The 25253-nt window shown below is 43.5% G+C and overlaps 1 protein-coding gene across 1 annotated transcript in view; it reads left to right on the top strand.

Moving 5' to 3' along the window:
* Positions 1-25253, top strand: part of LOC134339506 (protein GPR108-like) — an 86102-nt gene that overhangs the window by 18297 nt on the left and 42552 nt on the right. Inside the window, exons 2-4 of the mRNA XM_063036090.1 lie at positions 11435-11551; positions 12496-12540; positions 20637-20728. Coding sequence (XP_062892160.1) covers positions 11435-11551; positions 12496-12540; positions 20637-20728 — 254 coding nt within the window. The remainder of the gene's footprint in view (positions 1-11434; positions 11552-12495; positions 12541-20636; positions 20729-25253) is intronic.

The raw sequence follows: 25253 nt of genomic DNA on the forward strand, positions 1-25253 counted from the left end.
TCTCCAGTCCTTCCAAAGGATCTCGGCCTAAAAAGTCGATGGTACTTTTTTCTGTAGGTGCTGCCTGGTCTGCTGAGTTCCTCCAGCATTTTGTACATGTCGTTTTATTTATTTATTTGTTTATTGAGATACAGCACGGCTCCCTCCCGCCCTTCGAGCCACGTTACCCAGCAATCCCTTGATTTAATCCCAGCCTAATCACAAGACAACTTACAATGACCAATTAACCTACCAACTGGTCCATCTTTGGGCTGTGGGAAGAAACCTGGGCACCCGGAGAAAACCTGCTCAGTCACAGGGAGAATGTGCAAACTCCACGCATGCAGTGCTGGGAACTGAACCCCAGTCGCCTGCATTGTGCCAGCCAGTATGCTACAGTGTCACCCTTGCTGAGAGGGGTTCAAAACACCGCACCCTGCCTGTGGTAATTAAGTACTTGGAAGGGGGAAAAAGTGGTAGGATATGGACAAAGAACATGAAAGGGCATCAGGATTTACTCTTCACTAATGTGACGTATAGGCTTCTTGTACTAAATCATTCTGTCATACAATCTACAATCTCTTTTTATAATTGATCTTGTCCATAATTCAGTTAATGGCAATCAAACCATGTGTCTGATGTTTTTGTTCATGATTGTTTCAAGCAACAGAATTTTTAACAGTAGTAGAAACCATGTCACAGGAGAGTTGTTGGAATAAGCAAAATGATTGCTTCGAACATTTGTCATGTGTTATCACTACAAGAGTATTAGTCATTTCTTGATGACTCAAGCCAAGAGGAATTGTTTGCTTGTGACTTTTGGTGCTTTCTGTGTGAATTTTTGCATGCTGACCCTATAACCATGTAGGTTTTGCTGAGTGACCTGATTTCAAGTTTGTTTAATTGTCATTCAACCATACATAAAAACAGCCAAATGAAACAGTGTTACTCAGGGGCTAGGGTGCAAAACACAGTACCAACTGACTTTCAGCACCAGGCAAACATAGCACGTATAAGACAGCTGTAAAATACAGTTACACGCGAACAAAATAGTCCAGGTTCCTGAGTCCAAGAGCGTTGCAGCAGTCTGCAGTCAAACGCCCCACCATACTGTCTTTGCTGAGTGAACACTGGAAGACAGCACCAACTCCAACATGGACGCCACACCACACTGCCTCCAGGGGAGCACACTGACTGTGCCTCGTGTCCATGCTGCAAACAGGTGGCACCACAGTTATAGGCCACACAGCTCCCCCTCCATTTGCCAACAAAATGGTGACATTTGAGTAAAAAAAGAGCATGCAGCACGTCTGTCTTCGGATGGGAGAAAGATAAACTGTTGCTTTTTTTTAAAAAAGCAGAAAACAAGACAAATTCACAGGTTCATAAACAGTGAGTAATAATCGCTGTGATAATCATGAAACTAATAATCATTAATTTTAAAAAGCAGAAATAGCTGACTGCGTCAGATTGCACAATGGATAACTGTTATGTATACTGAGTGAAGTGAACAGTATTTCGAAGCAAGTGAAATAGCCAGTGAGAAGCAAGTGCCAGTTTTGCTAAGTGCATTGGGTTTAAAGGCATACATTTTGCTTAGAAGTTTTAATTGCAGCAGTCAAACCTGCCAAAATGAGCTTTGCTGATATCATGAAAGTAATGTGGGAACATTTACAACCAAAGCCATTGTTGATTGCAAAACACTTTGGGTTTCATAAGCAGAATCAAAAGGAAGGGGCATCTATTTCAATGTGAGGCTGACTGAAGAAGTTGTCTGAGCATTGTCAGTTCAGTGAGCTTTAATGATGCACTGAGAGATTGTTTAGTTAGTGGAATCTTACAAGAAAGCATTCAAAAACAACTAACTGAAGCACAACTTACATTTAAAAGAGCAGTTGAAATAGCTGTATCAATGGAGACAGCAGACAGACGCTGCTGAGTTGCATTCAGGATTGAAAGCGTGAACCAAATTGCAACGAGTAAACAAAAATGCCTGGTTGAACAAATTGTGTTACCATTGTGGCAGAGGCCTAACATACACCAGACCAATGCAGTTTGAAGATGAAATTTACTGAAAGTGGACAGCCCAGGGTAAAGACAAAAAGTCATGTTGCTGTTTCAAAATGAGCACAAATCTGTATGCTGTTGATTTTTTTTAAAAAATTCTGAATATGATAAGAGTGACACAGATCTGGGTAGCCTTGAGATTTTTGATATGAAAACTAATAGTAGACAACCAGAAGTGAATGGCAAATTAATTAAAATGGAATTGGGCACTGGCTCCAGCTGATCCAGTCACTTGACAAACTGAGTTTGAAAAGCATTTCAAAGATGAACTGAAGCCTGCAGTTATCCAGCTACAAACTTGTACTGGAGAAAAAAAAACTCTCATGGGAATGGTATTTGTAACAAATACAACAACCAACAAGCCACATTGAGCTTGTATGTGGTAAAAACAGGAGGGCCAGCATAGTGGGGATGTGGTTGTCTACACATGAATTAACTACAACTTGATTCGAGATCCATCCACCAGTTGCATGCCTCATCCCCTGCAAAAGAGTCAACTGAAAGTGAATTAGGAAGGATACTGGATGATGCCACAGAAGTGTGCAAGGATGGCTTTGGAAAACTCAAACATATCAAGAGCAAAATAGTGTTAAATGAAAATACCACACCCAAGTTTTACAAAGAAGCCTGCCTAGTTACTTGTACCATCCATGATGAAGTTCCCAATGAGCTAGATCACATGGAGGCTGATGGACTTCTTTCTGAGGTAGAGTGGAGCTCATGGAAAATGTCAGTGCTCCTAGTAGCCAAGAAGAATGGTCTGTCAGGATCTGTAGTTATTCTAAGGTCACCATCAACCCAGTGCTGAAAGTAGATTAATAACTTCTGCCCAGGATAGGGATATCTTTTCAAACCTTTCTAAAGGGGAAAAGCTTCAGCAAAGTGGACTTGGCTGAGGCCTACCTTTAGATGGAGATGGTGGAAGAGTCCAAAGTGTTTCTCATCATAAGCACTCACAGGTGGGCTTTATCACCATAATCTTATTTTTGGAGTTCCACTTGCAGAAAGCTATGGACCAGGTGCTGCAAGGCTGCCCAGGTACTCACTGTTACCTGGATGACATCATTGTTACTGGTGATGACAAGGAACATCTCCAAAATCTCAAGACAGCATTAGAAAAATTAGAAGATTATGGGCTCAGACAATGATGTAACAAGTGTAAATTATTTAAACCAAACATCACCTACTGTTATCACATCATTGATGCACAAGCATTACACAAGTGTGCTGAGAAAATTCAAGCCATGGTGAATGCTTCAATGCCAAAGGACACAGTTACGTTCCTTAGGATTTGTCAATTATAATAAAAGGTTCTTGCCAAACCTCGATACAGTGCTTCACCTCTTGAAGTCATTACTACAAATTGGGAAGAAGTAGCAATGGACAAAGCAGTGTGAGGTGTCTTTCAAAAAGATAAAGGAAATTAATGACGTCTGACATTGTACTCGCTCTTTATGATCCACGTCATCCAGTGAAGCTAGTCGTACACTGTTCGAGATGCCAATGTGTCCAGAAGAAAGGTGTCCAGATCTGTCAGAACCTATTATATTTTTTTACATATATATTATCAAATTATTTATTTATTTTAAGCTTTCTTGTTTATTTAAATTTATTACAGGTTACATGTTTAAAAAAAGAATTACATACATCATGACGCTACCACGTCATACATGCATGACTGGCTAAAAGTAAAACTAAGGCTATGTCCACACTACACCGGATAATTTTGAAAACGCAGGCTTTTCGTTTTGACCCTCCGTCCACACTGAAACGGCGTTTTCATCCCCCGAAAACGGAGATTTTCTAAAACACTCTTCAGAGTGTGTAAATTTGAAAACGATTGTTTCGCGTTGTAGTGTGGACGGGGTAAACGGAGATATTTAAAAATGCTGTCATGACAACACCACAACAACAATGCTTTTTCTGCTTCTGCTTGGTACTGCGCAAGCACTGCCAGACGGCTGTTATAACGCGCAGTCGGTGTGAACGGCGTGAGAGTTGAATTGTAAAGTGAGCTTTTTTGACTATATCCCCTAAATTGATTTGATTGAGTCTATCTTTAAAAATATTAATGCCAGAAATACAGTGCAGGCGGCAGAAGATCCCAATCTCTTGGGTAGAGAACGGCTTCATGCATGTGTTGCTTACTTTATTGTCTATGTTAATAGTTTGTTTGGAATTAAACATCCCCACTGCTTTGCTGACTTTGTAGTCGTTTGTAACTCGCAGAAACAGCTTGACTTCATTGTCCGTCTGAACGAGAAGTCCGGTCTGATTTTTCCAGTGGAGGTTTTCTTTGTATTCCTCGAAGACATTGTTGAAAACTTTCTTTCGCTGTTGTTGTTGGTACTCTAGTTTTATTCTATGGAAATAGCACAACGCCGCCACGGAAACGTAAATATTATACCGTTTTCTCTTCACTTGTTTTTCTGTAGATGTGTCTGCGCATGCCCAGTAGGAGTAGATTTGCCCAAATATCAGTTTTGGTGTGGACAGAGATATTTTGAAAAATGCGTTGTGTGAATGCCTGTCATTTTTACTCAAAACCGGCGTTTTCGAAATTATCCGCTCTAGTGTGGACGTAACCTAAGAATGTATATGATTTATCAGAGTTCCATATTTCCTTTCAATTATTTTTTATGCATGAAGTTACAAAACATAACAGATACGAACAGATGGTCACAGGTAAAGCCATTGAACACTTCCATACAGAGAATTGTTGCAGTAAAACCATATAAGACATGCTCTCTTCTAACTGCTTACATCAGGAAGGAAGTAAAGAAACCTCAGTACCACCAGGTTCAGGAACAGTTGCTACCTCTCAACCATTAGGCTCTTGAACCAGAGAGGATAATTTCACTCGCCCCCATCACTGAACTGTTTCCACAACCTATGGAGTCACTTTCAAGGACTCTCCATCTCATGTTCACAATATTTATTGCTTATTTATTATTATTATTATCATTCTTCTTTATTTTTCTCTTTGTACTTGCAGAGTTTGTTGTCTTTTGCATTCTGGTTGTTTGCCCATCCTGTTGGGTGTAGTCTTTCATTGATTCTCTTGTATTTCTTGTTTTGACTGTGAACGCCCACAAGAAAATGTACTTCAGGGTAATATATGGTGACATACAGCTGCAAGAAAAAGTTTGTACACCCTTTGCAATTACCAGGTTTTCCGCATTAAATATTCATAAAATGTAGTCTGATCTTCATCTAAGTCACAGTAACAGACAAACTCAATCTGCCTAAACTAATCACTATAATAATAATAAAATAATAAAAATAATAAACTAAACTAATAACACGCAAACAGTTGTACACCATTTAAACAATCACAGTCCAAGTTCAAAAAAAGTATGTGAACTTCTCGGGCAGGGTTTCTCAACTGGGGTTCCCAGGAACCCTAGAGTTCCATGAGAGATCATGATTTAAAAAAAAATTAAACATCATGTTTTGAAATTTTGCACATTCTGGAATGCTGACAATGCTAGCCAGTGGTGGGCAATGGCTGGGCAGGCCCGTGAGCCATCTCGTTCAATGTTTCTCAGTCTAGTATGGCACTGCGCAGTGGGACCGTGTTTATTTGCTTGAGTCCATTCTCAGTCTTTGGCATGAGATGGTGTGGGGGCGGGACTGCAGGCTGATAATTGGTGAGCGATGTATTGCATAGAGTAGAGGATGGCAGGCTGATGAGTGCTGTATTACACTGAGGGGAGGACGGTGGGCTAGTGGTAACCATGTTTTGCAAGGGGGGAGGATGGTAGGTCATTGCGGAGTGATGTATTGCATGAAGGGGAGAATGGTAAGCTGACAAGGGATGTGAAGGGAATTTTCCATGCATTGAATGGACTCGCCCAACTTTGGCTGTGATGTTAGCCTCTCCCTCCTGAATCATCTCTCAATTTCCCCTTGTGCGCCACTGACTGACTTGTGGGAGCAAGCAAACTCTACTGGTGTAGAAGAAAATTAGAGAAATTTTCATTCAAAAGCTGGGTTTTATAGCACCGGGACTCAGCTACTGGCCTTCCACTTTGCTGTTGTTGTAAAAGTTGCAAAAGGTCATTTGTGTGGGTTAGAAGTGAATTGTGAAGTTTTTTATATTTTCTGTGGTTCTCTCATGTACTTATTAATTATACCATTCTTATCAACAACGGACACAGAAAAATTCAGTCTTTACAATGAAAGCTATATCAATGGATTTTGGCCTGTCATGGACACCCCGCTCTGGTCTTCTGCCTGCTCTGGATCTCTTTATCGCTAACTGCCGCCGGGACATCAACCGTCTCGACTTCACCGCACCTTGTCCCCATTCCAACCTCACTCCTTCGGAACGCTCTGCTCTCCACTCCCTCCGCACTAATCCTAACCTTACTATTAAACCCGCTGATAAGGGGGGTGCTGTTGTAGTCTGGCGTACTGACCTCTACCTTGCCGAGGCACAGCGACACCTCGCGGATACCTACTCTTATCTACCCCTCGATCGTGACCCCACTAAGGAGTACCAGGCCATTGTCTCCCACACCATCACCGACTTTATCCGCTCAGGGGATCTCCCATCCACTGCTACCAACCTTATAGTTCCCACACGTCGCACTTCCTGTTTCTGCCTCCCACCCAAGATCCTCAAACCTGCCTGTCCTGGCCAACCTATTGTCTCAGCTTGCTCCTGCCCCACCGAACTCATTTCTGCATACCTCGACACGGTTTTATCCCCCCTTGTTCAATCCCTTCCTACCTACGTCCGTGACACTTCTCACGCTCTTAAACTTTTCGATGATTTTAAGTTCCCTGGCCCCCACTGCTTTATTTTCACCATGGATGTCCAGTCCTTATATACTTCCATCCCCCATCAGGAAGGTCTCAAAGCTCTCCGCTTCTTTTTGGATTCCAGACCTAATCAGTTCCCCTCTACCACCACTCTGCTCTGTCTAGCGGAATTAGTCCTCACTCTTAATAATTTCTCCTTTGGCACCTCCCATTTCCTCCAAACTAAAGATGTAGCTATGGGCACCTGTATGGGTCCTAGCTATGCCTGTCTTTTTGTTGGCTTTGTGGAACGATCTATGTTCCAAACCTATTCTGGTATCTGTCCCCCACATTTCCTTTGCTACATCGATGACTGCATTAGCGCTGCTTCCTACACGCATGCTGAGCTCGTTGACTTCATTAACTTTGCTTCCAACTTTCACCCTGCCCTCAAGTTTACCTGGTCCATTTCTGACACCTCCCTCCCCTTTCTAGATCTTTCTGTCTCTATCTCTGGAGACAGCTTAGCTACTGATGTCTACTATAAGCCTACTGACTCTCACAGCTATCTGGACTATTCCTCTTCTCACCCTGTCTCTTGCAAAAATGCCATCCCCTTCTTGCAATTCCTCCATCTCCGTCGCATCTGCTCTCAGGATGAGGCTTTTCATTCCAGGACGAGGGAGATGTCCTCCTTTTTTAAAGAAAGGGGCTTCCCTTCCTCCACCATCAACTCTGCTCTCAAACGCATCTCCCCCATTTCACGCACATCTGCTCTCACTCCATCCTTCCGTCACCCCACTAGGAATAGGGTTCCCCTGGTCCTCACCTACCACCCCACCAGCCTCCGGGTCCAACATGTTATTCTCCGTAACTTCCACCACCTCCAATGTGATCCCACCACTAAGCACATTTTTCCCTCCCCCCCCCCCCGCTTTCCGCAGGGATCGCTCCCTACGTGACTCCCTTGTCTATTCATTTCCCCCCCCCCATCCCTCCCCACTGATCTCCCTCCTGGCACTTATCCTTGTAAGCGAATCAAGTGCTACACATGCCCTTACACTTCCTCCCTTACCACCATTCAGGGCCCCAGACAGTCCTTCCAGGTGAGGCAACACTTCACTTGTGAGTCGGCTGGGGTGATATACTGCGTCCGGTGCTCCTGATGTGGCCTTCTATATATTGGCGAGACCCGACGCAGACTGGGAGACCGCTTTGCTGAACATCTACGCTCTGTCCGCCGGAGAAAGCAGGATCTCCCAGTGGCCACACATTTTAATTCCACGTCCCATTCCCATTCTGACATGTCTATCCATGGCCTCCTCTACTGTAAAGATGAAGCCACACTCAGGTTGGAGGAACAACACCTTATATTCTGCCTGGGTAGCCTCCAACCTGATGGCATGAACATTGACTTCTCCAACTCCCGCTAATTCCCCCACCTCCCCCTCGTACCCCATCTGTTATTTATTTATATACACACATTCCTTCTCTCTCTCTCTCTCTCTCTCTCTCTCTCTCTCTCCTTTTTCTCCCTCTGTCCCTCTGACTATACCCCTTGCCTATCCTCTGGATTTTTCCCCCCCTCCCCCTTTTCCTTCTCCCTGGGCCTCCTGTCCCACAATCCTCTCATATCCCCTTTGCCAATCACCTGTCCAGCTGTTGGCTCCATCCCTCCTGTCTTCTCCTATCATTTTGGATCTCACTCTCCCCCTCCCACTTTCAAATCTCTTACTAACTCTTCCTTCAGTTAGTCCTGAGGAAGAGTCTCGGCCTGAAACGTCGATTGTACCTCTTCCTAGAGATGCTGCCTGGCCTGCTGCGTTCACCAGCAACTTTGATGTGTGTTGCTTGAAATTCCAGCACCTGCAGAATTCCTTGTATCAATGGATGTTATGGACTGGTGATCCAAGTTGTCCTATTCCAGTGTGGCTGGTCTGTAGCAAACAACTTACATATGCAGCAATGGCTCCAGCAAAATTGACTTAACTACAAATTACAGCCATGTGACAGTAAAAGTGCTGATCATTTTAAACGGCTATTGAATCTGAAAACAAATGGATTAAAGCTTTTGTTAATAAGGTCACAGTAGAAAGGCTTGGAAGCAAGTTATTTAGTAGCTGAACATTTACCCAGAAAAGGAAAATTCATACAGTTAGTGACAACCTAATGATGCCAGCACGTAGAATGATAGTGGGTAAAATGCTTGGACAAATGCAGTACAGGTTTCCCCCTCTATCCAAAGGTAGAGCATTCCTATGAAACAGTTTGTAAGCCGGAATGTCGTAAAGTGAATAAGCAATTACCATTTATTAATATAGGAAGAAGTTTTGAGCTTTCCCAGACCCAAAAAATAACCTACAAAATCATGCCAAATAACACACAAAACCTAAAATAACAGTAACATATAGTAAAAGCAGGAATGATATGATAAATACACAGCCTACATAAAGTAGAAATACTTTTCTGCAGCACTGTCTAGAGCAATGAAAGTCTCGCGGAAGCGCTCTCAGCAGAAACATTCTCTCCAGTAACCTTTAAGCTATGAAGCTGCCAAATCATACCAAATAACACATAAAAATACACAGCTTATATAAAGTAGAAATAATGTATGTACAGTGTAGTTTCACGTACCAGAATCGGGAAGACTCCAATATATTGCAGATTCGTCACAGTTAAACACTTGCTTATACGAGTAACCACCTGACGCAATCGGCAATCGCCTCTGATCTGGGCCAACTTTTACGTGCTGGGCAGCAACTAATTAATTAGCTTGTTTATTTCGGCTTTTTTCTTAAAGATCTGCTGGGTGTGTTCCGACTACTACTGCACCACTGCATTCTTCGCGGATCGGGATCTGTCCGCGGCCTGGAGGTTGGGACCACTGCTTAAACGATGAAGCTGCCCTCGCCTCGGAAACCGATCAGACCTCCCATGACTACCTTTGAATTCCACTTTCGCAACACTTTCATCACCATCGTCCAGTGCTTTCTGTTTCAGCTTATTAAAAAGACTGACTGATTTCTCCTTAAGTATAGGAAAACTTAACGAACACCACACTTTGTACACCCATCAATCCACTCAAGCAATAGACTTTCCATTTTATCCATTATTGGATGCTGACTAAGAGAGACCACCTTGCTACGAGCAGAACCAACAGTAACATCGGCATCTTTCAGAATTCTTTCTCTCTGCGTATAAATAGTGCGAATGGTGGATGCAGGCAAGTTCAACTCACAGACAATGTCCTTACTTCGTTCACCATGATCGAAACGCTTAATTATGTCTAGTTTTACGCTAACTGTAACACCCTTACGAGCTCTTTTATGCTTTTCCGATACCTTAGAACTCATCTTGCTAACGGATGCACAAAATAAATCGAGATAAAGCACGTGTTTAAGCAATGCCAGCTAGAATGCAGTTCTGGGGGAGGAGCTTGGCTTTTGGGCGCGCGCTGCCTTTTTTTTGTAACAGTGAAAACACCTTCTGTTAGCGAAAACAGGTAACTAATGTAGGTCTTTTGTAACAGCAAGGTGTTGTAAAGCGAATGTTCAGAAAATGGGAGACACCTCTATGAGAAACTGAAAAAGTAAGTTGACAGGTTAATGACATGTCACAAGATGCTGAAGGCGTTTTGTGTAATGAACCGAAAAACAGCTTCTCTATCCAGGTTGATGAGTCAACAGATTTCACCAACAAATGTCATGTTGTAGCATTTGTAAGATTTGTAAATGATGATGAAATTCAAGAAAACTTTTTCTGTTGCAAAGAGGTGCTCGAAACAAGCAAAAAGTCCGAGATATATTTAATGTTTTGTCTTCCTACCTGGAAACAAAAGGTCTGTCTTGGAGGAACTGTGTTGGCATCTGTACTGATGGTGCCCCATCAATGGATGGCTCCATGAGGGGTTTCATTTCACTTGTAAAACAAAATTCTGACATTGTCACAACACACTGCTTCAACATTGCAAAATAAATTTTCATGTTGTAAATAGCATTAATTAAAATCAATTTACATCCTTTATTCAAGTTAAATCTACTGAGCCTACCTTTAGAAAAATTAAATCCCATTTTGGCTTAAGCCAGTTATTTAACAGAAATTTGTTATGTTTGCCTTGTGAGTTTTAAAAATTTATGGAAGGTAAAGAAAGTAGCTACAGGAAACATTTGGTTAGGGTTATTGCTGCTAAAGGAGGTTCTGCCAGTTAGTAAATACAAAGTTTCACATACCTTTAGCAATGATTAAACAGTGTGTTCAATAAAGACTTGAAAAGTATAATTGCTTGTGTGGTATTAGTTAAGCAGATTGTGTTTGTCTATTATTGTGACTTGGATGAAGATCAGACCACATTTTGAGTAAATTAATACAGAAAAACAGTTAATTACAAAGGTTCACAAATATTTTCTTGCAACTGTTTATGTACTTTGATAATAAACTTTGAATAGGTATATTTAATAAGTCTTTCAATGAGGAGAAGGCCTTTGATATTTCAGTTGAAGAGGCTGTTAGAAGTGAACAGTGAGTGTAGTAAGCTACTTGAGAGAAAGCATCTTATGCAAACCCAGTGCTGACTTTGCTGGCTGCTGAGACATAACTTAGTTGGATTTCTCTGAACTCACTATCTTTTCACCTTTTGTTTTAGGATGATACAAGATCAACAATTTACTTGAACACGTTTGGTTTCTATACTAATGGAACTTTGTTAGTAAACCTCACAAGTCTTAAGTTAAGAAAAGACATAGTCTTGGAGAAGATTTTGGTAAGTACTTTGAATGAAATGTTGCATATCATGGAAATGACACAATTTCAATGATCCCTACTGTATTATAGAGTACAAGGATTGGTTTGATAATACTCCTTTTCAATAAAGTTTTTTTCCCTCTCTTTCACAGATATGCAAATTAGATAGCCCCATCCACTTGGGAAAAATTAGCGCCAGCACTTTATGCCCCATTAAACTGCTGAGCTTAAATGTTTTGCTTATTGAAGCCCAAGTTTGATAATGGCAGATCATGGCTTTGCAGTTCTTCCAAAACTGTGAAGTATTGACGGAGGCTGTCTGGCTCAGAGAAGACGAGAGGTCAAGTTTAAGCCTCTAATGACCCAAACCCGTTTGCTTGAATCTCGCCATTCCCCATCATCCTATGCCTCCCCCTCCATCATCACGAGGATCTCCTCATCTCGCTCCAAATCTTACTGATGTGCTGCTCCTTTGAAACATACCAATTTCTACATGTGTTCTTATCCCTAGTTTTACTTCTCCATCTTCTCCCTTGATCCCTCTGCTATCTTCAGGTTATCAGGCTGTTTGATAGCCAAGTTGGATTGGGATGTGGAACAATATAGGTCATTCTCCAAGATCATTCTAACCCTTTCCTCCCACGTTCCCCTCCATTTTTCTTTCATCCAAGTGCCTACCCAACAGTCTCTTAATTGTGTGTATGTATACACAGAGACAGACACAGTCTCCTTGACATTCACCTTGAAATTATGCCCACTGGCCTTTTTGGCCCTTTGAGCTGTGCAGCTCAGCAGCCCTCGGTAAATAAGAAGTATTGAATATGTCAGAAGGGCGGCTGAAAAATACAAGCAATTTTTTTCCACCAAGTACTTAAGAATTCTTGCATATTTATGCAGTTTATTGTTCAATGAATCTTTGTTAATTTTTTTTTCCTTCTTCACCCCCCACCCCCACCCCACCAGATTGGGTTCAGCATTTCAAAAACGAAGACTGATACGCCATATACAGTGAGTACTGTTAAAGAAGTTTTTACATCTCTCATGCAGAATGTCCTGAAGTATGTTACTGCCAAAGGCATCCTTTGGAAACATGGGCGTGGGTATAAAGTGGGAAATGTGTTGGCCTATTTTTGTATAAACTCCCATAAGCATTTTGAATTAATCGTTACAGAGAAATTTTTGTATTTCGTTAATGTAACATGTTAAGTAATAACCAATTTTCAAATTAAAAACTTGATTACATTGTCGGTCTATAACCCAGTACATGATTAAACAAAGATAACGAACAGGATGCTGATGATTGATGACATAATGAGCTGAATGAACTAAACTGATTATCTGAAACAGGTTTAGAAAGAAACTGGGCAAAGTACAACCAAACTGAAAGGTGCAGGTGTGGCGGATGTGATAGTTTAATCTTCAAATCATCAATTCTTACTCCAGAGAAAGAGTGAGCATAGCAACAAGACACGAGCTGCTTGTCCTGTATCAGCACAGTCTCTCCCAAGCAGAAATTTTGCAGTAGGCAGGAGTTTGAAGATGTGCTGCCTGAAGAAGCACAAAGAAACGGGCGAGTTTGAAGACTGGAAACGGGGTGCAGCAGATGAGAGAGACATCAAACTGACTCCCTTCGAAATCGGAAGAAGTCCAGCACTGCCATCAGCTCAGAACGCTCAGAAATCACTGTACACCCCTGTACAGTCCAGAGGAGTCTTGTCAGAAGTGGTCTCCATGGAAGAGATGCTGCCAAAAACCCATTCCTCTGAAATGGAAACAACACTAAGAGATCCACCTACACACAAAAACACACAGACTGGAGTGCTGAACAATGGCAGCAAGTGCTCTGAACTGACAAGTCAAAATTTGGAATTTTTGTCGCAAACAGGAGGCAGTTTGTCTGCAGAAGAGCTGGGGAGTGCTGCATGAATGAGTGTCTGCTGACTTCCCTGCAGGCTTGGGACGCATTTCTGCAAATAGAGTTGGTAATCCTCAATGTTGAGAAGTACAAGCAGATTCTCTTCCATCGTACAATACCATCAGGGAGGCGTCTGATTGTTCTGACTTCATTCTGCAGCAGCCAAGATCATAAAGAACTATCTTCAGTGAGAAGAAGAACAGGGAGTTCTGCAACAGATGGTGTGGCCTCCACAGAGCCATTGATCTCAACCTCATCAAGGCTGTCTGGGTTTACCTGGAGAAACAGAAGCAAGTGAGACAACCAGTCTGCAGAAGAACTGTGACAGATTCTCCAAGATGCTTGGAACAACCTCCCAGCTGATTTTCTTATAAAACTGCACGACAGTGTCCCTAAGAGAACTGATACTGCTTTAAAGGCAAAGGAAGGTGGCACCAAAAACTGATTTGATTTAATTTTTTTAAAGTTCAAGTTTAATTGTTATTCAACCATAGGCTTCAATAGCCATGAATATAGCCAAACGAAAGAGTATTACTCTGGGGCCAAGGTGCAAAATACAGAATCAACAGTCACACACAGCACAAGACACATACAGCACATAAGAAATCGGTAAAATATAGTCACAGAAAAAATATAGTCCAGGACCCTGACTCCATGAATGTTGCAGAAATCTACAGTTTACCACAATACTGCTTACACACACACATTGCTGGAGGAATTCAGCAGGTCAGGCAGCATCTATGGAAATGAACAGATAGTCGACGTTTCGGGCCGAGACCCTTCTTCAATACATCTTGCCTTTTGCCGTGCAAACACTAGAAGGCAGCACCGACTCCAGCTTGGACGCCACTCCACACTACCTCCAGAAGTGCACAGCGACTCTGCCTGTCTCCTGTGCGGCTGTAAACAGGCGACACCGCAGCTGGAAACCTAGTCTTCGCCACAGCCAAGGCCACGAAGCTCCCCTGCCTTCTGCTAATAAATCAGTGAATCGAGCTTGTAGCATTCCACATCAATAATGCCCAACAGTGTCTTGTGATCACAATAAGTGACGAAGACAACTACTCACTGTTAGACTGCACACTGCTTTCGCACACCAACTCCTCCAAGCACTCTCTGATGCACGATCCACACCAAGCCCAGCTCCTTCACTTTCTCTGCCAATGAGCCACTCGCTGATGGGGTTCAACTGCAGTTCTTTAAGTTCTTAATGTGCAGTGGGGTCTAGTAATCAGATACACATTTTAAAAAGGACAGTAAACTTATTGTTGACCCTGTAGAAGCCATTACAATCAATCGCATTGCCATCTTAATGGAAAGATGTTTACTGTTCTTTATAGTAAATTTTCTGATATCTAGATACTTCGCATTATTTTTGAAAGCATCTTCACTTTACAGAATAATTGTACATATGCCTAAGACTTTTGCACAGTACTGTGCGTGCTGAGGTTTGATCACCCAGTCTTCTGCCACCTTCGGGTGGTGGTGAAGAAGAAAGTCTGTGTTCATCCACTGAGTCATAACTGGCACCAAACTGTTGAAACTGTTTAAAAATGTATTGCCATCAATGTAAAGTCACGTCCGCATCTCTGGTGCTCACCCCCTTCACTTACCAGCCACGGAGAGTTTTACCTTTTTACTTAAGCCTGATATAAATGTGGGTTCTCTTGCCCTATCACTTCTCTCTGTTCGTAGCCAACACTTTCTCTAAGTAATTGTCATTCCAGTTAGAACAGTAAGACCGTAGAGAGAAAGGGTATGGAGCCAGGGCATTGGGCTGACAGTCTGTGCTGATTTTCAGCTAACTGATTACACTAATCTTACATGAAACCTATTTATTATCCCTCCATGTTCTCACCACTACCCTCCACCACCACCTTTACCACTTGCCTGCACATCAGGGGCTAATTAACCAACCATCACATTTCTGGATCTCAGAATCAGGTTTGTTGTTATAACGTATGTTAGGAAATCTATTACATCAGTTATGCTGCCCAACCTGCTGAGTTCCTCCAGCGTGTTGTGAGTGTTGCTTTGACCCCAGCATCTGCAGAGTATTTTGTGTTTATGGAATCTATTGTTTTGTGGCAGCAGTACAGTGCAATACATTACATCGATATGGGTAGAGCTGCGTAACACTAAGGGGCAGAAGACGCTGGTGGGAGTTGTGTACAGGCCACCTAACAGTAGTAGTGAGTTCGGAGATGGTATTAAACAGGAAATTAGAAATGTGTGCAATAAAGGAACAGCAGTTATAATGGGTGACTTCAATCTACATGTAGACTGGGTGAACCAAATTGGTAAAGGTGCTGAGGAAGAGGATTTCTTGGAATGTATGCGGGATGGTTTTTTGAACCAACATGTCGAGGAACCGACTAGAGAGCAGGCTATTCTGGACTGGGTTTTGAGCAATGAGGAAGGGTTAATTAGCGATCTTGTCGTGAGAGGCCCCTTGGGTAAGAGTGACCATAATATGGTGGAATTCTTCATTAACATGGAGAGTGACGTAGTTAATTCAGAAACAAAGGTTCTGAACTTAAAGAGGGGTAACTTTGAAGGTATGAGTCGTGAATTAGCTAAGATAGACTGGCAAATGACACTTAAAGGATTGACGGTGGATATGCAATGGCAGGCATTTAAAGGTTGCATGGATGAACTACAACAATTGTTCATCCCAGTTTGGCAAAAGAATAAATCAAGGAAGGTAGTGCACCCGTGGCTGACAAGAGAAATTAGGGATAGTATCAATTCCAAAGAAGTAGCATACAAATTAGCCAGAGAAAGTGGCTCACCTGAGGACTGGGAGAAATTCAGAGTTCAGCAGAGGAGGACAAAGGGCTTAATTAGGAAGGGGAAAAAAGATTATGAGAAAAACTGGCAGAGAACATAAAAACGGACTGTAAAAGCTTTTATAGATATGTAAAAAGGAAAAGACTGATAAAGACAAATGTAGGTCCCCTGCAAACAGAAACAGGTGAATTGATTATGGGGAGCAAGGACATGGCAGACCAATTGAATAATTACTTTGGTTCTGTCTTCACTAAGGAGGACATAAATAATCTTCCAGAAATAGTAAGGGACAGAGGGTCCAGTGAGATGGAGGAACTGAGCGAAATACTTGTTAGTAGGGAAGTGGTGTTAGGTAAATTGAAGGGATTGAAGGCAGATAAATCCCCAGGGCCAGATGGTCTGCATCCCAGAGTGCTTAAGGAAGTAGCCCAAGAAATAGTGGATGCATTAGTGATAATTTTTCAAAACTCGTTAGATTCTGGGCTAGTTCCTGAGGATTGGAGGGTGGCTAATGTAACCCCACTTTTTAAAAAAGGAGGGAGAGAGAAACCGGGGAATTATAGGCCGGTTAGCCTAACGTCGGTGGTGGGGAAACTGCTAAGTCAGTTATCAAGGATGTGATAACAGCACATTTGGAAAGCGGTGAAATGATCGGACAAAGTCAGCATGGATTTGTGAAAGGAAAATCATGTCTGACGAATCTCATAGAATTTTTTGAGGATGTAACTAGTAGAGTGGATAGGGGAGAACCAGTGGATGTGGTATATTTGGATTTTCAAAAGGCTTTTGACAAGGTCCCACACAGGAGATTAGTGTGCAAACTTAAAGCACACGGTATTGGGGGTAAGGTATTGGTGTGGGTGGAGAATTGGTTAGCAGACAGGAAGCAAAGAGTGGGAATAAACGGGACCTTTTCAGAATGGCAGGCGGTGACTAGTGGGGTACCGCAAGGCTCAGTGCTGGGACCCCAGTTGTTTACAATATATATTAATGACTTGGATGAGGGAATTAAATGCAGCATCTCCAAGTTTGCGGATGACACGAAGCTGGGTGGCAGTGTTAGCAGTGAGGAGGATGCTAAGAGGATGCAGGGTGACTTGGATAGGTTGGGTGAGTGGGCAAACTCATGGCAGATGCAATTTAATGTGGATAAATGTGAAGTTATCCACTTTGGTGGCAAAAATAGGAAAACAGATTATTATCTGAATGGTGGCCGATTAGGAAAAGGGGAGGTGCAACGAGACCTGGGTGTCATTATACACCAGTCATTGAAAGTGGGCATGCAGGTACAGCAGGCGGTGAAAAAGGCGAACGGTATGCTGGCATTTATAGCGAGAGGATTCGAGTACAGGAGCAGGGAGGTACTACTGCAGTTGTACAAGGCCTTGGTGAGACCACACCTGGAGTATTGTGTGCAGTTTTGGTCCCCTAATCTGAGGAAAGACATCTTTGCCATAGAGGGAGTACAAAGAAGGTTCACCAGATTGATTCCTGGGATGGCAGGTCTTTCATATGAAGAAAGACTGGATGAACTGGGCTTGTACTCGTTGGAATTTAGAAGATTGAGGGGGGATCTGATTGAAACGTATAAGATCCTAAAGGGATTGGACAGGCTAGATGCGGGAAGATTGTTCCCGATGTTGGGGAGGTCCAGAACGAGGGGTCACAGTTTGAGGATAGAGGGGAAGCCTTTTAGGACCGAGATTAGGAAAAACTTCTTCACACAGAGAGTGGTGAATCTGTGGAATTCTCTGCCACAGCAAACTGTTGAGGCCAGTTCATTAGCTATGTTTAAAAGGAAGTTAGATATGGCCCTTGTGGCTACAGGGGTCAGGGGGTATGGAGGGAAGGCTGGGTTCTTGAGTTGGATGATCAGCCATGATCATAATAAATGGCGGTGCAGGCTCGAAGGGCCGAATGGCCTATTCCTGCACCTATTTTCTATGTTTCTATGTTTCTATTACAAATTACTATTGGTTATATTAAGAAATATAGAAAAGATAGTGCACGAAGAAAGTAAAATAGTGAGGTAGTTCATTGTTCATGTACCATTCAGAAATACGATGGCAGAGAGGTAGATGCTGTTGTTAAGTGTTGAGTGCCTCCTCAGGCTCCTCTGCCACCTCCCTGCCGGATACAGTGAGAAAAGGACATGTCCTGGACGGTGAGGATCCTCAGTGATGGATCTTGCCTTTTTGAGGCACCTTCTTTTGAAGATATCCTTAATTCTTAAATGGTGAGGAGGCTCGTGATGGAGCATGATCGAGCTGAGTCTACAACCCTCTCGTTTTTGTTTCAATCCTGTACGTGGGAGCCCCTACACACAGAGGTGATGCAGTCTGTCTCTCCATGATACATCTATAGATATTTGCTAGTCTGTGATGTACCAAATCTCCTCAAACTAATGAATCGGAGCCACGGGCATGCTGCCTTTGTGGTGGCATTAATGTCCTAGAACAAATCTGATGAGATGTTGCTGCTCAGGAACTTGAAGCTGGTGACCCCCCAGTGAGAACTGGTGTGTGTTCCACATAGTCGCACGAAGAACATGCAAATTCCATAAGACAGCACCCAAGATCAGGATTGAACTTGGCGCTTTGGTACCGTGAGGCAGCGACTCTTATCAACTACACCAGTGCACCACTACTACCTTGGCTGCAATGCTGTGCTGCTTTTACATTTACGATGATCACATGCAGTGCACACCCACCCTCTTTCTCTCCCCCCCTCCCATTAATCCCTGACTATTCTGACTAAAAAAAAATCAAGGTTTAAAGTAAACTTATTATTGAAAATATGTATTTGTTGCCATATACTACCTTGAGATTCATTTTCTTGCGGGTATTCTTGGGGGGGGGGCTAAGAAAAGCAATAGAATTTACATAAAACTATACACAAAGACTGACAAACAAATGTTCAAAAGAAGACAAGCTATACAAATAAATAAAAAGCAAAGAGCCCTTGAAAGTGAGTCTGTAAAATCAATTTAGTGTAGTCATGATTGATGTTATCCATACTGGTTCAGGAGCCTGATGATTGTGGGGTGATAACTGTTTCTGAAACTGGTGATCTGGGACCAATTATATCAACGCAAACGTGAGGAAATCTGCAGATGCTGGAAATTCAAGCAACACACACAAAATGCTGGTGGAACGCAGCAGGCCAGGCAGCATCCATAGGAAGAGGTACAGTCGACGTTTCGGGCCGAGACCCTTCGTCAGGACTAACTGAAAGAAGAGATAGTAAGAGATTTGAGAGGGGGAGGGGGAGATCCGAAATGATAGGAGAAGACAGGAGGAGGAGGGATGGAGCCAAGAGCTGGAAAGTTGATTGGGAAAGGGGATACCAGGCTGAAGAAGGGAGAGGATCATGGGACAGGAGGCCCAGGGAGAAAGAAAGGGGGAGGGGAACATCAGAGGAAGATATAGTGAGAGGGACAGAGGAGGAGAAAAAGAGGGGGAAAAAATAAATAAGGGATGGGGTAAGAAGAGGAGGAAGGGTAGTAACGGAAATTAGAGAGGTCAGTGTTCATGCCATCAGGTTGGAGGCTACCCAGACAGAATATAAGACATTGTTCCTCCAACCTGAGTGTGGCTTCATCTTGACAGCAGAAGAGGCCATGGATGGACATATCAGAATGGGAATGGGATGTGGGAGATCCTGCTTTCTCTGATGAACAGAGCATAGGTGTTCAGCGAAATGGTCTCCCAGCCTGCGTCGAGCCTTGCCAATATATAGAAGGCCGCACCGGGAGCACCGGACGCAGTATATCACCCCAGCCGACTCACAGGTGAAGTGTCGCCTCACCTGGAAGGACTGTCTGGGGCCCTGAATGGTGGTGAGGGAGGAAGTGTAAGGGCATGTGTAGCACTTATTCCACTGTGCCGGGAGGGAGATCGGTGGGGAGGGATAGGGGGGACAAATGGACAAGAGAGATGCGTAGGGAGCGATCTCTGTGGAAAGCAGAGGGAGGGGGGGAGGGAAAGATAAGCTTGGTGGGATCCCATTGGAGGTAACGGAAGTTACAGAGAATTATGCATTGGATATAATTCTCCGTAATATATCAATCTGAAAAATATCCAATTAAATCAATCTGTTTTTAAGAGTAATATTTCAAGTAAGTTTATGTCTCAGCTAACGTCACAAATACGGTACATACACTTGAGGAAATTTCCAAATTTACACAGCCTTCTGACTCAGACTTTTAGAACATACCCAACTGGTGTAACTAGTTTCTATCTATCTACTCATTCAACTTGCCAAATAACTGAACCTAGGTTCCAGGAGACACTGTTCTGCTAAAAGATGCCATTGAATAGTGGCAAGCTTTGCAGCTGCTTATTTTGTTATTTTTAGGCCTTTTTTCCCTCATGGTAACGAGATTTTGTTTCTAACACAGATGGACAACTCTGATACATGTTTGCTGAGGAAGTACACCAATTCTTCAGATGAATCCCTCACCCTCTTTAAGTTTGACTTAAAGAACAAAACGTAAGTATTCTAATGTGGAAAATTCTATTCTCTGTGGAAGGGTAAGAAGGGAATTGATTTTTTAAAAAATTAGCCATTTTGTCCTTGTAACTGTAATGAATTACTGAGTTTTAGATCTTGTGGGCAAAAGATTCTTATTGGAGCTGGCAGATTGCTGTGACGTAGTAATCTAATTCCAAAGTCGCCTCAATATTGATTGAAATTCTGAAGATGTATGGTTAGTAAGGAAAGAGTGGGATTCCTGGAATGTGAAATGGGAATTAATATCAGACAATGTGGCAGATAATTTAAACCAATGCTTTGCATCAGTCTATATGGCAGTGGAAACTACAAGTATTCCAAAGTCAATGTTTAAAAGGCATGGAAGAACCAGGGACGCAGTATTACGAAAACTGAGGTGACTAAAGGCAGACAAGTCGCTGGGACCTATTGCGGCATCCAAGGATTTTCAAACAAAGTGGCTGCAGAGATGGTGAAATTCTCCGCAGAGGAGTGGCACAATAGCAGGGTGGCTTGTCCAGTGCTGTTGCAGTGCCACTGACCTACGTTCAATTCCGCCACATACATTCCCTCTATGACCGCGTGGGTTTCCAACCACGTCCCATGCGTGTACGGGTCAGTAGGTTAACTGATCACATGGGTGTGATTGGGCAGTGCGGTCTTGTTGGGCTGGAAGGGCCTGTAGCTGTGCTGGATCTCTAAATAAATATAAAATCGGATGTGACCATGGAATTGGAGAGTTTGTGCAACTAGCAGTGCAGCAACTTGGGGCAGATCATCTATGATCATGTTGAATAGTGGGGCAGGTTTGAGAGGCGAGCTGGGCTATTACTCTTTTCTTTTGTGCTTTGCCTGGATGTTGTAATTTTAACTGGAGGATTGTGTGTGTTCCAGAAGCTGAGGAAATTCGCTGATAACCAAATGAAGGGAAGTTTTGATATGCTTTTTAAGGTGTTAATGTGAAATCCTGTACTCTGTGCTACCTCACCTCGCCTTTGCATCGTGGCCCTGTGCATTTACTACATTTCCCACGGTGCTTCGTGGTCTTGTCTCTTGCTGTCTGCTCCGCCGCTGCTCTCCTGAGGCATGCTGGGAACTCTGGTTTGCTGTGCTCTGAGATTACTAATGAGGCTAATGTGGGAATTACAGACCTTTCCACAGATGAGGCTGGAGCAGGTGGATGGGTAATACTCCTTTCAAAAGACATAGGAGCAGCATTAGACCATTCGGCCCATCAAGTCTTCCCCACCATTCCGTCATGGCCGATTTATTATCCTTCTCAACCCCAGTCTCCTGCCTGCTGTCCATAATGTTTGACAGCCTTAGCAATCAAAACTATAACCCAATGACTTAGTCTCTACAGCCATCTGTGGCAATGAATTCTACAGATTCACCACCCTCTGGCAAAAGAAATTCTTCATCTCTGTTCTAAAGGAACGGCCTTGTATTCTGACACTTTGCCCTCTGGTCGTAAACTTCCCCCACCACAGGAAACATCCTGTCCACGTCCACGTTATCTAAGCCTTTTCAGTATTTAGGTAGGATCCCCTCATTCTTCTAAGCACTAGTGAGTACAGGCACAGAACCATCAAATGCTCCTCATTCATTAACCTTTTGTTCCGGAGGTCATTCTCCTGAACCTCTCCAATGCCAGCACATCATTTCTTAGTTCCTCAAAAATGCTCTCAATACTCCCAAGTGTGGTTATTTATGTAGCTTGGATATGTATCATGTGAAGTTCAGGAATCTCTCTGCTGCAGTTCTTATGCCTACAGGAGCTTTCATCTTGTATCACATGCTGTAACTGTTGCTAGTCTGTGAAACCTATAGCTGACCCTTAATGCTGTATACTCTATATATCCTTTGTGTCTTTTACATAAAGCTGTGTAGGGTGTAGAAAAAATAGGTTTGAAGTTTGGTGCTTTATTATATTTTCAACATTTCACAGAGTACATGTATCCCTGTCTACTCGGTGTGCTGTATGTTGACTTAGTCAATCAATATCTGTCCTTGTGCCTTCTATGAGCATGGATGGCAATATCCACCTATTCCTCTTGTATTTTAACATTTATCATTTATAATGTAACACACATCAAAGTTGCTGGTGAACGCAGCAGGCCAGGCAGCATCTCTAGGAAGAGGTACAGTCGACATTTCGGGCCGAGACCCTTCGTCAGGACTAACTGAAGGAAGAGCTAGTAAGAGATTTGAAAGAGGGAGGGGGAGATCCAAAATGATAGGAGAAGACAGGAGGGGGAGGGATGGAGCCAAGAGCTGGACAGGTGATTGGCAAAAGGGATACGAGAGGATCATGGGACAGGAGGCCAAGGAAGAAAGAAAAGGGGGAGGGGGAGGAAACCCAGAGGATGGGCAAGGGATATAGTGAGAGGGACAAAGGGAGAAAAAGGAGAGAGAGAAAGAATGTGTGTATATAAATAAATAACGGATGGGGTACGAGGGGGAGGTGGGGGAATTAGCAAAAGTTTGAGCAGTAAATGTTCATGCCATCAGGTTGGAGGCTACCCAGACGGAATATAAGGTGTTGTTCCTCCAACCTGAGTGTGGCTTCATCTTGACAGTAGAGGAGGCCATGGATAGACATATCAGAATGGAAATGGGACATGGAATTAAAATGTGTGGCCACTGGGAGATCCTGCTTTCTCTGGCGGTCAGAGCATAGGTGTTCAGTGAAATGATTTCCCAGTTTGCGTCGGGTCTCACCAATATATAGGCCACATCGGGAGCACCGGATGCAGTATATCACCCCAGCCGACTCACAGGTGAAGTGTCACCTCACCTGGAAGGACTGTCTGGGGCCCTGAATGGTAGTGAGGGAGGAAGTGTAAGGGCATGTGTAGCACTTGTTCTGCTTACAGGGATAAGTGCCAGGAGGGAGATCAGTGGGGAGGGATGGGGGGGACGAATGGACAAGGGAGTTGTGTAGGGAGCGATCCCTGCGGAATGCAGAGAGGGGGGGGGGAGGGAAAGATGTACTTGGTGGTGGGATCCCGTTGGAGGTGGTGGAAGTTACGGAGAATATTATGTTGGACCCAGAGGCTGGTGGGGTGGTAGGTGAGGACAAGGGGAACCCTATTCCTAGTGGGGTGGCGGGAGGATGGAGTGAGAGCAGATGTACGTGAAATGGAGGAGATGCGTTTGAGAGCAGAGTTGATGGTGGAGGAAGGGAAGCCCCTTTCTTCAAAAAGGGAGGACATCTCCCTCGTCCTGGAATGAAAAGCCTCATCCTGAGAGCAGATGCGGCGGAGACGGAGGAATTGCGAGAAGGGGATGGCATTTTTGCAAGAGACAGGATGAGAAGAGGAATAGTCCAGATAGCTGTGAGAGTCAGTAGGTTTATAGTAGACATCAGTAGATAAGCTGTCTCCAGAAATAGAGACAGAAAGATCTAGAAAGGGGAGGGAGGTGTCAGCAATGGACCAGGTAAACTTGAGGGCAGGGTGAAAGGTGGAGGCAAAGTTAATGAAGTCAACGAGCTCAGCATGCGTGCAGGAAGCAGCGCCAATGCAGTTGTCAATGTATTTTCTTGCTAACTCACCTGACCCCAAATGCATCGCCCTACACTTATCCAGGTTGAAGTGCATTGATAAATTCTTCACCAACAAGACAAAATCTGCAGATGCTGGAAATCCAAGAAACGCACTCAAAATGCTGGAAGAGCTCAGCAGGCCAGGCAGCATCTATGGGAAAAACCATTTTGGGCTGAGCACCTTCGGCAGGACTGGAGAAAAAAAGTTGAGGAGAAGATTTAAAAGGGTGGGGGGGGGGAGGTGGAGAGACAAACACAAAATGGTAGATGAAACCTGAAGGGGGAGGGATAAAGTAAAGAGCTGGGAAGTTGATCGGTGAAAGAGATACAGGCTGGAAAAGCAGGAGTCTGATAGAAGACGGCAGAAGGCATGGAAGAAAGAAAAGTGGGGAGGAGCACCAGAGGGAGGCGATGGGCAGTCATGAAGATGAGTGAGACAGAGAAAAGGGGACAGGGAATGGTGAAGGTGGGGAGGAGGGGGCAGTGTGGAATTACCAGAAGTTCAAGAAATCAATGTTCGTGCCTTCATGTTGAAGGCTACCAAGACAGAACATAAGATGTTGTTCCTCCAAACTAAGTGTAGTCTAATTGCGACAGTGGAGGAGGCCATGGATGGATATATCGTAATGGAAATGGGAAGTGGAATCACAATGGGTGGCTGCTGGGAGGTCCTGCTTTTTCTGGCAGATGGAGTATAGGTGCTCGGTGAAGCAGTCTCCCAATCTACATTGGGTCTCACTAATATACAGGATGCCACACCGGGAGCACTGGGCACAGAATATGACTCCAAAAGAATCACAGGTGAAGTGTCACCTCACCTGGAAGGACTGATTGGGGCCCTGAATGTTAATGAGCGAGGAGGTGTAGGGGCAGGTGTAGCACTTGTTCCACTTGCAAGGGTAAGTGCCAGGAAGATCAGTGGGAGAGAGACGAATGGACAAGGAGCTATCCCTGTGGAAAACGGGGGAAGAAAAGATG

Source organism: Mobula hypostoma, chromosome 29 (genome assembly GCF_963921235.1).
Source record: "Mobula hypostoma chromosome 29, sMobHyp1.1, whole genome shotgun sequence".
Taxonomy (NCBI): domain Eukaryota; kingdom Metazoa; phylum Chordata; class Chondrichthyes; order Myliobatiformes; family Myliobatidae; genus Mobula; species Mobula hypostoma.